Below are 14,879 nucleotides of genomic sequence, written 5' to 3' on the forward strand. Positions count from 1 at the left end.
TAATGTATGCTCAAGTATGTACGCGTCCGGATATTGCGTTTATAGTTGGCATGTTAGGCAGATATTTAAGTAATCCTGGCATGGATCATTGGAAAGCAGTCAAGCGTGTTATGCGATATTTACAGAGAACAAAGGAATATATGCTCACATATAGGAGATCGGATAAGTTAGAGGTCATTGGATATTCCGACTCCGATTTTGCTGGATGCCAAGACAGTAGGAAATCCACATCAGGCTATATTTATCTGTTAGCTGGCGGAGCAATTTCTTGGAGGTCTGCAAAGCAGACGCTCATAGCTTCATCCACCATGGCTGCAGAATTTGTAGCATGTTATGAGGCATCAAACCAAGGGATATGGCTGCGGAATTTTGTCACTGGGTTGCGTATTTTGGAAGGCACTGAAAGACCACTTAAGATATATTGTGACAATAAGTCTGCAGTTTTATATTCCAATAACAACAGGAGCTCGACAAAATCAAAGCATATTGATATCAAGTTCCTAGTTGTAAAAGAGAGTGCAGAGTGGACAGATTTCCATAGAGCACATTGGGACAAACTCCATGATAGCGGATCCACTTACGAAGAGACTACCACCCAAGGTCTTTCATGAGCACACTGCTCAGATGGGTGTTGTTCTATTTGAGAACATTCTGGTTTAGTGGGAGTTTGTATTTATATTACTGCTTTATGTCAGTCTTGAGTTTTATCTATGTAATTAGATTAATTTCTGCAGAAATGAAGTATTCAGTTTATTACGCTCTGTTACGTATTGCGAAGTATTGATCTCAATAAAGTTAAGTAGGACCAGTTGGAAATAGGCATGTATGGATCACATCACATGTAATTTCCATGCTACGCATCCATGATTGATCTATGTCATTTAGCTGTATTAGTATACGTGACCATTGGTGGGTCGAGTTACGATTGATGTAACGAAGACCGCTTTGATCCTATATTAATATAGTTAATGGACAAGATTGTTTGGATACCCTCAAGTTATGATAACAAATTTCTGAGCTCACTAAAGTTAAGCACATTTTTCAGGATACATATGTGGTCCAGTGGGAGATTGTTAGATAATGTCTCAATGGGACCACATAATTAAATGTGGTGTTATCATTTATAAGAAGCCTACAATTTAAGTGATTCAATTTAGTTAATAGGCTTAAGGGTATATGTGTTATGGACCTAATGTGTAGATACTAGTTGTATAATTTCTATTTCTATGAGGGGCAGAAATAGAAATTAAAACATATTGGTTAAAGTTGGTTTTCATTACCTTTCAGTTTTAAAACCAATAATAATAATGGTTAATTTATTAGTTTTTATTACCTTTCAGTTATGAAACTAATGGTTAATTTATTGGTTTTTATTACCTTTCAGTTATGAAACCAATAATGGTTAATTTATTGGTTTTCATTACCTTTCAGTTATGAAAACCAATTACAACCTTTAAAAGGTTATGGTCCCTATTCCTTCCCAAGAGTGAAAAAACAAGAATATTGTTTTGTTTTCTAAATCCTCTCAAGGAGAAACATAAGGCACATAAGGGAAAGGATTAGAAGGCTCTAACAAAGTCAATATTAAGGTTTTATTGACAATCAGACGCTTCCGTTTAACCGTTCATCAATGGATTCAGGTATGTCATTTTGTCTTGATCTCTTGATAATACACATGGTAAATGATCCAAAGTGTAAGGTTTATATTCTGAAATCATCAACAAAATTAATATTTCTAAAATATCATACTTACATGTGATTTGTTTAATTTGATTATAATCACAAGTAGTAGTTTGTTATAATTAATTGTATTTTCTATTTTATTGAATATTTTTTAAATAATTCAATTCTCTTGTCCTTAACTTCCCTACTATTCAAATTTGTATTCAACTGTCTCTTACCTGTACTCAGCGCAGTTGGTTTTATATTTTACATAGAAAAAAGAAGTGCAATATTATTTTCCAACCTTGCCTTCAAAAAAATAATCAAAATAGAAACAAAACAAGAGGAAACAGTTCTATTTTAACGTTCACCAGAAATTTTCAGTTTTCAAGTCAAACTTTAATGATTGACTTCAAATAGGTATAATTTTTAAAACAAATGAACTTTATAAAGGAAAAATATTGACAATTTGTATAATCTAATCTAACCTAACTCCAAGGGAAATGATAGGATATATGGGGGTTGAACACCGGATCAGACAACAAGATCTCAAATTCATTGAATTTCATAACCTTTTTAGACCCTGAACCTTTCAGACCTTAAACATTCAACTTCCCATGTAAGAGTGTTGAAATAATGTCATCAAACCTATATGTCATTGGCCAACCAAGCCCCCTCGAGGGCGGCTAGTAATTTCTCAGTAAAAATTATATCATTGAGAGAGAGGTCTTTTTCTACTTTTCCTTTCTTTTTATAAAAGGCAAAGTCTAGGTTTCTTGAAGGATCAACACATCCCCCAAAACAAAGCCCTGGCTTTGAAGTGTTGAAATAGAAACCACCGTTGTTACCACCACTGCTGCTTCTACTACCCCAACCACCAACGCCATCATTTTGAAGATTGCAATCAAAGGCATAAAACATTTTTTGTGAAAGATGTTTTTCCCACGAAATTGGTTTGTGCCGAAACAAATAGAGCAGAAGATACCAAATCGTTTTTCTCCATAAAATGAACTGTTCATAAACTGGAGCAAGGATGAGGTCTTACAAATGTAATCTCCCTCAAATAACCAGTGCAATTTGAAGTCAGCATACAATCCAAGACGCAAAATGAAATCTCAATGCTAATAACAATTTTAGAATTTCCATGTGAGGATAATGTACACTATTACAAGGTCACGTGTAGTATGTTTGGATTTTACAACCAATGTGTGTGTTTTTTTTTTTTTTTTTTTTTTAAGAGTGCACAATCAAGGTGTTGAGGCCTGTGCTTTTCATCTTTTATGTATTTAAGACAACAACACTACCTGCTTTAGTAGCTTTTTCTTCACACATTCACGGCTCTGCAGCAAAATCTTCCATCAAAGCATGCTCCAAAGAATTCTGCACACATTTGCCCAGTAAAAACGCATCAAGGTTTTAATCTTGTAAGTGCTTCACCTAGAAAGACAAAATGCATCAAAACTATTTACACGTACAATTTTATCAATTTCTTTGTTTATTTATCAAAAAGTAAATGGAAAATTGTGAAAATGTCCAGTACTGAGTAAACTTACAAAAATATGTTGACATTGTCGGATAAATCTATAAATTCACAGTTCATAAAACGAAGGTGAATATCATATGTTTCTAAACTGATACGGTGTGGCTTTGGATTGGTAATTTGGTCTTTTCCCATCAGGCAAACCACTGTCGCTAACACTACCTTCGATAATGTTATCGTGCACTTCGGAAAATTCTTTCGTCCATGAATTCAAGGGGATAAGATAACTATCATCCTTAGATTTCTTTCTCTGTTCCTCGAACCGTTTGACATTTTCAGATATCTGGTGTAAAGTTTTGTTTATTTTTGCAATTCCCCTTTCAACTGGTTCCACAACATGTGAAACCGTGAACTTCATGTCATCTACAATCTAGAGAGCACGGGAAGAAAAAAAAAAAAAAAAAAAGACGAAAGTGATCAGAGGTGAGCACAAAATTTGAAAAGCAATAACTAAAAGGGAGCAAAGTAATGCAATCTCACTATTTCACTGCTTCCAAAAACCACATCATGAACACTCTGGGGGAAATTCAAACGCTTTTCTCTCTCATCATGACGAGGAAAGGATACTCTAGTAGATCTTTCACAGTCTTGAACCTCCTCTGGATCTGGAGGTGCTCCTAAGGATGCGTAGTCAGTCATTACAGCCACGTTGCGCACACATCTTTCTCCACGCTTGTAAGGTACTGCTGGAAAAACATACAGATGGACCACTGCAGCAATACCCATCTGTTTGACAAGTTCAACATCATAAGCCTCCAAAACATAACCTTTTGAAGAACTCCTATCTCAACTCAATATGCATACCAATCAGAGATTTTACTCAACAGGAGTGAGGGAAAACAGAAAACCAAAAACAGAACACAACAAAAATATAAAACAAATTCAATATATTAAGAAGCTAACTTCATGCATCATGCCTTGTTTAACTTATTATTAATTTATACAAACTGATTAAATCAGTTTTTTGAGTAGAACAATTTCATACATGGTTTGTTAAAGGTTAAGTGAAGCAAATCTTGCACAATGAATCTCCTCAGCCACAAGAGAACTGGTTTTATTTTAAGAGGCCATGTGTAAGCCTGGCAAAGAAAAGGAAGAACAGCATCTTGACACAGCAAGGAACACAGTACATCAGAAGTATTGAAGGCAGCAAAACTTTGCAATGAATAACCTGTGTAAACCTCATCAATTGAATTTCAAGTGTTTTGGCTAGCAAATATGATAATTCAAAGTGTTTTCATAGCATGCTTAAAGAGCTGCACTGTCGATAATTTTAACTTGAGGAAACATATACAAACGTAGACACTTCTAAGAAGGTGACATGGCGTGTCTCACATCAACATGATGTGATACTCATCAAACACTTCTTGACACCTGGCAGACCCATGTCCAAACATGCCCTATTATTGCTTAAAATTTTCTAGATTCGGACACCCTTTCAGACACTTGAGTAACACATGTCTATTGTTTAGACACACATAAAACACATTACATGTTCAAATAAAATAACCTAAAACCCAATAATAATAATAATAATAATAATAATAATAACAATAATAAATAATAAAAAATAAATACCTATCCTCCTCCTTTAGGCTTCAGAAACTAGTGTTACATTCCATTTTGCTATTATATTTTAATTAAATATTCATATACATGACATATAATAATTGTTTATCCTCATCCTTATATAATAAACATAAAAAAAGTACATATTTTGCGCGTGTCCCCCACATGTCACATCCTACATTTTTTGAAAATTTCCGTGTTGGCATGTCTGTGCCCATGCTTTTTAGCATGCAGCTGTACCATTTATTGTTAATGTTATTGGGCCTTCACATATATTATACCTGTCACCTTAACTTTAATTTTTCAATTCAAAAGTAATACTATCTTTGACATAGACTAACAACCCTATTTCAAAATTATGAGAATACAAGGGGCAAGCATTATATGTGATGTGAATGAATAAGCAGCGTAATACAAACGTAATAACCCAAATACAAGCAATCAATGAAATTTCAAAAAATGGAATCATATCTCTACACACCTCAATACAGATGATGTAGTCTTGTATATGTGTTTTCAACTCCTGTGCCAGGGCCCCTTTAAAGGCTCCCATCGAAAAAAGAAATGCAACAGCCAAACCTTGCCACCATGTCAGGAATACAATCGACTTGAATGTCAAAAACTTGGCCAAAGGTTTAATCGGTGCCAACTTATCTTTTATGACAGTATAGAACTGCACAAGACAATATAAGGCCCAGGTTTGACTAAAATTAAGAACAACTGCCAAGTATGGATATCTGCAAGCAGATTAAAAAGTTTCAGGATCAGAATTAAAGTGTTCCAGGCAAAGAAGTTAGCCTGAGTAGAACAGAAGGTACTTCAAAATAATCTTCCATTAAAACTGGATGATGTGGCTCTAAAGTATAGCAGTGAAAAAAGTAGAAGATTGTAAAGTGAATGAGCTTTGAGATCTTTGAAGAACAAAAATCACAGGATATTAAGGATATCTTACGCATATTTCCACTCAAATTTCCCATCACCATAAACACCAAAGAATTCAAAGACCATAGCCAGCAGAGCACAGATCATCTTTAGTATCATCTGGAAAGCAAACATCTTAGTAGACTGCTTAGAGAATTTGTCAAATTTGAACAAGGGAATGATCCCACAAGGTCTAAGATATCAAAGAACACATACATACTGAACAATGCCAATTTTAACAGCTTGATAGAACTCAGAACCAAGATGCCACTCCTTTAGCAAGCAATTTAGCGGGAAAGGATGTTCTACAACCCCATAAGCATAAGCTTCTTCCAAAAGAGGTATGCTGGAAGAAGTATTAAGGCTTTGACTTTCCATGAATTCAATTGTTTTTTCTTCACCACCTTTAAGTAATAATACATTTGTCAAAAACATGTAGTTGAAGTTCCATCAAGGGCACCAAAATATTACAGATAATTGATGAACAACTTCTATAAATAGACAAAATTTCAAGGTCAACAAAGAAAATAAAAGGCTAGCAAGGTTACAAGAATAATTAACATTGCTATTTTTGTCAGTGATAATTTGCCCATCATACCTCAAGAGATGTTTCTAGAATAATTAAAATATTTTCCTTGGTGGTCCGATTGTTGGAGGTTCAACACTATATTTAACAATCCAAGAAACGTCTCTTTCTACTTCATAAAATCATGCATGTATCAGTTATGAGAGCAAATACATAAAAGTTTCATGAAGTTGACCCTACAAAGGTATTCTTGCGCCTTGCCTAAGGGGGTCTGATTGGCTTAAGCATCCCTAGACAGTGAGTAAACTACTGCATTTTGTGCACTAATAAAACCTATGTTAGAGATGATTCCATAGTCTACAGACTCTTTTTTACTCATCCACAGGAGAGGTAGCTCAATATACGTGCAAGCACCCAACCATACACATTGCCATTAATTAGCCCGCATATCACACTAGCAATAATCAAATGGAAATAAACTCAAGCTGGCCTCATTGTGGGAGAAACAAACATTGAACTTGAGGCCATTTCACTGGCCGTATCATCCAATTTCCATATCAATTGCAAGAAATACTTTCCAGAAAGAAAGGAAACACAAAACACCAAAATGACTTTCTTATGCATGTTAATGCAATGTCCTTCAACTATCCTTTATGAACAGGTATTTACTCAAAATGGCAGCCAAGAACAAACGATATCATATTATATATCAATTGGCAAGGATTTGTAGATTCATTTTAAACATACCAAAAGTAAAATTCCTTGTTATGAATACATAGGCATCCACCAATAATGGAGAAAAAAGAACCTCAATAAGGTTGGTTAATCCAGAACAATTTTCATGTTACAACATAAATATAATTTGGAAAAGGAAGAGATTCAATGTTCAAATCTTCCATGTACCAAGTTCTACACTTATGGCTATCACTAAAGGTAAAGCAGGGATACTCATTAGGTCCTCCAACATACCTAAGCAAGCTATCAGATATCTCTCAAAGCAATATAAGGCAAAAGCCTCATAACAGTCCCGGATTATTTCGCAGTTGAATGAAGCTTTTGAATCCAATAGTGACATAAACTGTAAGAGAAGAAAAAGAAAAGAAAAGAAAATAAGTGTTAGAAATCAACATTAGAGTCAATTACTCATAATTGCTGAAAATAACTTGAAGAGCATACATGCTTAATGACTTTTATCTCTGTTCAACTATGAGGGCAAACAGGGAAAGCTAATACTTTTACAATAACTCAACTTCCTACACCCTAATAACTTCCCACATCTTCAGCTTCCTACATCCTAATAACTTCCCACATCAATGGATGGGTTGCCAAAGTTCATGCTGTTCAGGTCATTGATAGGCTGATAGTACATTTCAGTTACAGTGCCACAGGATGCGTGTTATTCTTGGTGAAATCTATTCTGGCAAGGCAACTACTGATCCTCCTCCCTCTTTTGTTTTCTATTATCACACCTTTGGAAGCAAGTGTAACATTCATTCTTTCAAGAACTAAAAACTAGAAAATGTTGGAGTTGAAGATTACTATTGTTGATTCAAGTACAAAGCCGCCACAAGTGTGCATACATGCCTGACCGTGTTGCACTGTCAGTGTGTTTACAATTCTGTCTGGTCGTTCATTGAGATTTTATTGATCATATTTGTGGCTTAAGGAACTTTTTTGGGATTTTGTTTTGAAGGTATTGCAAAGGTAAAATGTCATATAACCCAGATGATTTGATGGTACAGTCAGTGTGAGGGGTGCAGGGACTGGTATGTAAATTGTGTTTTCGATTGTTATCTTTCTTGATAGTGAATTGATCTTACAATTTGGTTAAACTTTCAATTTCCATAACTTTTTCATTATTACTCACCCAAAATATTGAAAAAAATGAAGGGGGGAAAAAAGTATCTATTTTCCAACATATCTCCTTTTCTGTTACATAAATGTTTTTCTTAAATGTTGAATGTCTATTGTGTGTGCACTGTTTATTACAGATGCTGACACCTCACACACACACCCCAAGGAATGGCACCATTCACACTGATTATATATATTACAAACATTTGACACAATTAACATGCCATTTTTTCATGCTCAACATAAATGCATTTTTTTTTCCCTATAATAAATATGGCAGCAAGACTTAAAACACAGAAGATTGTCAGCTACAAGCTTCACTTTGTCACATACCAGCAGCACTCTGGAGGTAGATCCTTCTTAAATGAACAACTTTGATAGAAGCTAAAAAGCCTTGATAAACTTGTATATAGATGGACAGAAAGCAAAGAAGAAATTAAAAATGGTAGTTAGTTTTCCACATACCGATTCCAGTGCATAAACAGGAACCATCAGAATGAGCCCAACTAAGAATTTCTGCTCCTGAAATTAAATATCAACCTGACAGCTATCAATTCCATATGATAAGAAAGAAAAAAATAGAATGAAGTTATTTATGAGGCAGCAACTAGCCATGCTAAAAAAATGAAAGCACAAGTTAAACCAGAAAAGGCCAAACTTCAACAATTACAAGAAATGTAAAAATTAACCTCAGGTTGATTGTAAGCGGCTAAATGCTCAAAGAGAAGATACATGGATAGAACAAAAGCAACGAGTACAAATACACCTGCACTGCACATTGTCCAGCTGTAGAGAAATGTTGCCCCAGAACCCAGATTAACAGGCAACATTTTGCCCGAACTGCCTGACGACTCCACCAGAGTGAGAACCAAAAATAACGAAAATAAGGCCCCCTTCCCATTCATCAGCAGAATTCAGTGATGAACGCTACTTTATCTAATGGAAAGTGTTTGATAATGGTATGCAGCACTTAATAAAGTCCACAAAGCATCTAGACCAATTGCCAGATGCTTTTACAATCCTATTACTACACCCTTCAATTTAGTTAGAATCTACAGAACTGCCCATCTCCAACATAATGTTGTCACTGAGGAAAGCCTACCCAATTGCCTGCAACGAGAAGCCCCAGAGGGATTTTGAGAATTAATACTGCAAAATACTTTTGATGTTAAGTAATGACTTTTTGATAAGGAGGAATGAAAGAAGCTTGTAGGAACGGGACCAGAAATCCTGCAACGAACATAGGGAAGAAGTCAACAAATCAGTCTACCTGCGGATTGACAACAACATTACGCAATGAATATATCCCAACTTCCAAGCAATGGAATTAGAGGAGTTATTAAACTCTAAAATTTACCAATAAAGCCAAAAGAGAAAATACATCATTCTTGATCTAAAGGAGCATATAAACAAGTGTTTCACTCATAAAGAATATTTCCCACCCCATTAACACAAACCACAGTGGTGTTGGAATCTAGTTAGGCTGTTAGCCATCTCACAAATCTTTGCTTCTTTGATATTGCTCAAGACAACTTGCAGATACTAGGTCAAATGTAGTTAGCCTGGGTGAAACCAGATTTCACACGTTTTCTTAACTGCCTCAAGTATAATAATCCCAATTTTTAAAATTTCCAAAACTAAAACATCTTTGTTCTCCTTTCCCCAATTTTGCACCATTAATTTCAAAGGGCCAGGGTCATATAACACTGTTCATTTCAATCTCCAAATTCACAGATGTTTCAGTGTATATGTCCATCATATCAACTTTTTGTTTCAAAGAAAATCTGCAGCATCCTATCACATGACCAAACTCCCAAAACTGTTATGCAAATAGCTTACATTGCACTTCCTGCTCCAAACTTCACATCGTTGCCTTTCACATTACCAGCGAAGACAATGAATTAGGCAAAAAAGATTCACCATATTCCAATTTCCAAGACCCATCTGAATCATTGGTCCTTCACAATTAGTTTCATCCCTACCCTCTTTTCTTTACACAAAAAGGGATCCAATTGTGTAAATAAACCCCAACTATTTCCATCTAACTCCCACAACAACAAATCCAATGTCAAATTCTAAATTTGAAGACAATCAAAGAGACAGTGTGAAGACCAAGAAATGAACCAATTTCCACCCAAACTGGTCAGAGAACAACTTACCAAGTACCAACTAACAGTCATACACATCCATAAATATTCAAACAGACCGATTATAACTCAAGAACACTAGGTTAATCTCCAAATCACAAACAATGATCTTTTAAAAACAACAACATTCATATTAAGAAGAAAATTTTCAAATCTATACAGAGAGAGAGAGAGAGAGAGAGAGAGAGAGAGAAGAGAGAGAGAGAAGGAAAAGGCGACAAACCGAGCACACAAATCGATACTAGTCGGAAAAGCAAAATGTAATTCGCGAGAGAAGAAGTTGAAGAGAAGGCGTCCAGATTCTAACCTGTTTCTCGACCAACTTTCCCGGAAAATTGAGAGAGATAAATTTTCCGACTAGATTCGAAGCGAAACGAGAGTCTAGTTCTTAGGGCCGAAGCAAATATATATATATAAAAACTGATTTTGCGTGGGTAGTTGGGAAAACACAATTTGGGTGCTCGGGGCTGTGAATGTCGGTGGTCACAGTCCCTTTGGTGCCGTTGATTTGGATGGAGATTTTATGTGATTGGGTCCCACCTGTTGAAAAAACTGTACTGACCATCAAATCATACGACTGTGAGAGTATTGATGATGACAGGTGAGTAACTTTATATTTTTGGTCAAATTTCCACGTAAGCACATTCAGGCGGCAGTTAGGTTGCATTTTGAAAAACTTGCCAGGTCAGACTTGGACTGGTAGGTTTGGGGGTTTATAAATGTCAACTATAAAGCCCTAAAACGAAGTGGATCGGCTGTACTTGGAATTGAAACGGGTTGAACTAATTGTCACAGGCCCTAACTATTTTAACTTCTGGCCCTGTTATAATTAGAGGTCTAAGAAAAAAAATAACAGCCGTTAGATCTGTCTGTTTAGGTGAAAAATATATTTTAATAAAAAAAATTTAAAATATATTTTTTGTAAAAAATATTTTTAATGTTTGGTGGTAGTGGTGGTGACGATGGGACGAAAGTGTAGCTGGCATGGTTATGGAGTGGCGGCGACAGTAATAGTAGCGTTGGATGTGGTATTGGTGGTATAGCAATGGTAGTATGATGATATTAGTAAAATTTTAGTTCAAAAAATATTTTTCTTCATTTTAAAAGTAGAAAATATTTTTTATTCAAATAGATTTTTTTTTCTTTTTTATCATGAAAAATAGTTTTTGTTGATTTTTGTTTTCTATTATAACAAACGCCAAAGAATACATAAAATATTTTTTTAAAAAAAAAAATCGCCCAAACCATTAGAATGTTGTTGATTGGATTTATTTATTTATTTATAAGTCTTCAATAAATCTAGTCTACAGACTGACTCATAACTACCCAATAAATTAGATAATTCGAAGCGATTACTTTCATATTTGAAAAGAAAAATGCTAGACCCTAAAATTTTTATTAAATATTTCATACACATTTGAATTCATTTGAATGTGAATGACCGAAGGTACTCCTTTTGTAATGAAGCGTAGGGTGAGAGGGATCTATAGAGCTACTTCCACTCTCGCTCTCTTCATTTTTTTCTAATGTGAAATTTCAAGTTTTTATAAAATTTCTTAAAACCTAATGTAAATTCTCCATTTATAGTAAATTAAAAGTTTGAAAAAATTAAACCGTAGCATTCTGTGGGTTTTGATATCTCAACTAACAAAACTGAATAATCTGATTCGGTGCTAAGTTTTTTCTCAATCCTCACTAAATGAAACTATGTACATCTCTAGTATTCAGGAAATTCTATTTATACCTAAAAAATATTAAGTACGTTAAATTTTTCAATATACTCTATTAAATTATTTAAGATTATAATTTATTTTCAATACATTTTATATATTTTTTTTAAATTACCCTTCAAGATATATCCAAATAATAACAAATCAAAAACCTTTCAGGGGCTGTAAATTACCCTTCAAGCTGGGCCAGATGTTAGTAGGAGTAGGTATCGACCCGTTGGTCTGCCTGGCTTGGCCTTATTTTTTTAAGGTTTGGAAAAGTTATTTTAGCTCATAAGGTTGGGTTCGGCCAACATTTCTAACCCGTATATTAATGGGTTAAGCTTGGAATTTATACTTTCGAACCAGCCCTGCCCAGCCTGCTATTAAATTAATTAATTATAATATATTAAAATATATATTTTTTATTGAGATCTAGACTTTATATTTGTTTATTTGTAGTGATGTGTGATTGAATTTATTTAAAAAATCTTTTAATTTATACACGAAATTCTTCAATTTATAATGATGTGAGTATATTTATTTAAGAAATATTATTTCTGATTGAATTTAATTATGAAATGTTTCAATTTATTTTTTTAATATATAACTCGATAGGTGAGCTTGGGATTTACAATTATTTTTTAGATCAGATTTTGCAAATATAGAGATCCAATATTAGAATTAGATTGAATTTAAACAGATACAAAGTCTCTTATTATATAATGTCGACCCGATCCCAACCCAGCCCAGCCCAACAAATGCACACGCCAAGCTGTTAGTACATCCCAATTAGATCTGTAAGAAAAATTAAGCTTTATAATAGCAAGCAACAATCATTGGTGATGATTCCCGATAATGATAAAAAAAAAAAAAAAGAAAAAAAAGAAGCTCAAGTGGAGAGAGAAAATGTGCACTGGTTGAGGCATTGAGGGTTAAACGTTAAAAAAAATGATAAAAAATTAAAGAATACATGAATCTACTGATTTATGTGTGAGTAAATTTTGAAGGATTCTGATTATGAAAATTAGAGGGAATTACTTAATAGTTGGACAGTAAAAAAAATACATAAATATAGATAGATGCAAGTAAGACTTGTATCCTTATAATTTTTTACACTCCACTACAAATTCACCGGTATCACTAATGTTTTTGTAAATTTTTTTTGTATATCTAACTCTCAAGTAATTCTCTCATTTTTTTTAGAGAGTAAAATTACTTTCATTTCTTAATTAAACAGCAGTACTTACCTGATATCCATTCAATTCAAGAACAAATTAAGAAAAAAAAAAATTTACATAGAAACAATATATAGAAAACTGAAACACTCCGTTTGGTTTATTTTTTGAAAAAAGTTTTGAATTTTGAATTGTATTTTAAAAGGTAAATGGTTAGAAAGAATTTTGAAAATTAAAATTTTGTTTGGTTATGAATTTTAAAATAATTCTTAGATGATTTGTAGTTTATTATTATTATTGTAATTAAATAGATGAGTGTGAGAAAAAATTTAATTGATTGATATGTAGAATGAGAAAGAAAAAAGTAATTAATTGATTTATTAATAAAAAAAATAGAGAGAATGAGAGAGAAAATAATTTTTAAAAAAATTAAATTTATTAACTAAACATATTTTTTGATTTTTTTATTCAAATATTAAAAAAAAAAAAAAAAAAAAAAAAAAAAAAAAAACTAAACCAAACATTGCTTCTTAAACAGTTATATCTTGGCAAAGAATGATTGAAGAATAAAGTAAGAAAGAGGACAAGGGACTAGAATATCATGATTAACCGAGAGAGCACATAAATTTTATGAGTTTTCTTCATAGGAAGCAGCTTGCCTACGGTCGGAGATTGGACTGGACGATAATGTTCGGCTTGTGGAGATCCATTACAATTCTCGTTTTGATAATCTGAACCGTCAATATGTAGAACTCGTCGAATACTATATGTCTATGAAAAATCACGTTAATCGGATATCGATATCTATGTGATCAAATCAATTTTGTATAAAAAAAAATAGATGATGAATGTACGGGGAGGAAATAATTCTCCTCGTATAATCCTGTTGACCAAGTCCACGCTTCTCCGTACGACGTCGCTTTGTCCCCTGAAAACACAAACGTGAGCTAGCCGGCGGGTGTGTGCCGGAAACCTCTCCGATGCCTAAGTCAGAAAACTTGACAAATAGACAAAGTTTTATGCTCTCAGAAAGAATTGTGTTCAAATTACCTCCTCCAAGGTGATGCTTGTAGGCTTTTATAAGTTTCCCGTGGCACAATCCTGGTAGGACTTGTATTTCTCCATGCAGAGTCCTCCTAGGATTCATACTCCTAAGGATAATGCTTATCCTTTTACACCCTCCCCCACTGCTTAAACCAAGTGGGATGGTTTTCTCTATGGCCGAACTACCACATGACCGAAATAACACTAGCTATGCTGAGCCATATAGAAGGCCGAACTATCCTTAGCTCGGTCTTCTCTACTAACTCATTACTTCGGCTGCCCTTGTTCAACCTTGGTGCGTTTAGATCAAACTTCCAAGTAGCAAGTTCTGACTGACCTAGCCAGAGTATGTCATGACCGGACTAACTCCGAAGCCGGTCTTCCCAGAACATACTGCGACCGGACTAACTCTAAGACCCTACTCCGAGTTGTCTCTGGACCGGAGTAGAATCACTCTTCCTTGGGCTGAAGCAACTATCTCTTCTTGAGCCGGAATAAACTCTCCTCCTTGGGCCGAAGTAACTTTGTCTCCCCAAGGCCGGAGTAACCTTGCCCTCTAGGCCGGAGTATTCAGTACGGCCTTTTTACCTAGTCCTCTGCGTTTTGGGCCTAAAAACCCAACTCGAAGCTCGGCCCAATTTTTCCAAAAATTACCCTCTCAACAAATTAACTATTGACAAAAAATTGATCGATTAGATAGCTATCAATATCCGATCAACGTAATTTTTT

General features: G+C 34.4%; 1 protein-coding gene across 13 annotated transcripts; it reads right to left on the minus strand.

The window, feature by feature from the left end:
* Positions 1 to 2,644: 2,644 nt before the first annotated feature.
* Positions 2,645 to 10,664, minus strand: LOC114270196 (protein LAZ1 homolog 1). 13 transcript variants are annotated; one of them, XR_003631865.2, is made up of 10 exons: positions 10,527 to 10,664; positions 8,839 to 9,302; positions 8,538 to 8,594; positions 7,188 to 7,296; positions 5,909 to 6,096; positions 5,724 to 5,812; positions 5,253 to 5,508; positions 3,683 to 3,928; positions 3,216 to 3,572; positions 2,645 to 3,042 (listed from the first exon to the last, which is right to left on the minus strand). XR_003631865.2 is itself a non-coding variant. In XM_082874572.1 (10 exons), exons 2-10 carry the CDS (start codon positions 8,971 to 8,973, stop codon positions 2,987 to 2,989), a joined length of 1,344 nt encoding a protein of 447 aa, XP_082730698.1. In that variant the 5' UTR covers positions 8,974 to 9,302; positions 10,527 to 10,664; the 3' UTR covers positions 2,645 to 2,986. The 13 variants fall into 13 exon arrangements, 4 of the variants coding, with proteins under 4 accessions (XP_082730698.1, XP_028067445.1, XP_082730699.1 ...); XR_014332867.1 differs by having other exon boundaries at positions 2,645 to 3,099; XR_003631861.2 differs by having other exon boundaries at positions 8,762 to 9,302.
* Between the last annotated feature and the right edge of the window lie 4,215 nt (positions 10,665 to 14,879).

Source organism: Camellia sinensis, chromosome 6 (assembly GCF_055761805.1).
Source record: "Camellia sinensis isolate YWXY chromosome 6, ASM5576180v1, whole genome shotgun sequence".
NCBI classification, from domain to species: Eukaryota; Viridiplantae; Streptophyta; class Magnoliopsida; order Ericales; family Theaceae; genus Camellia; species Camellia sinensis.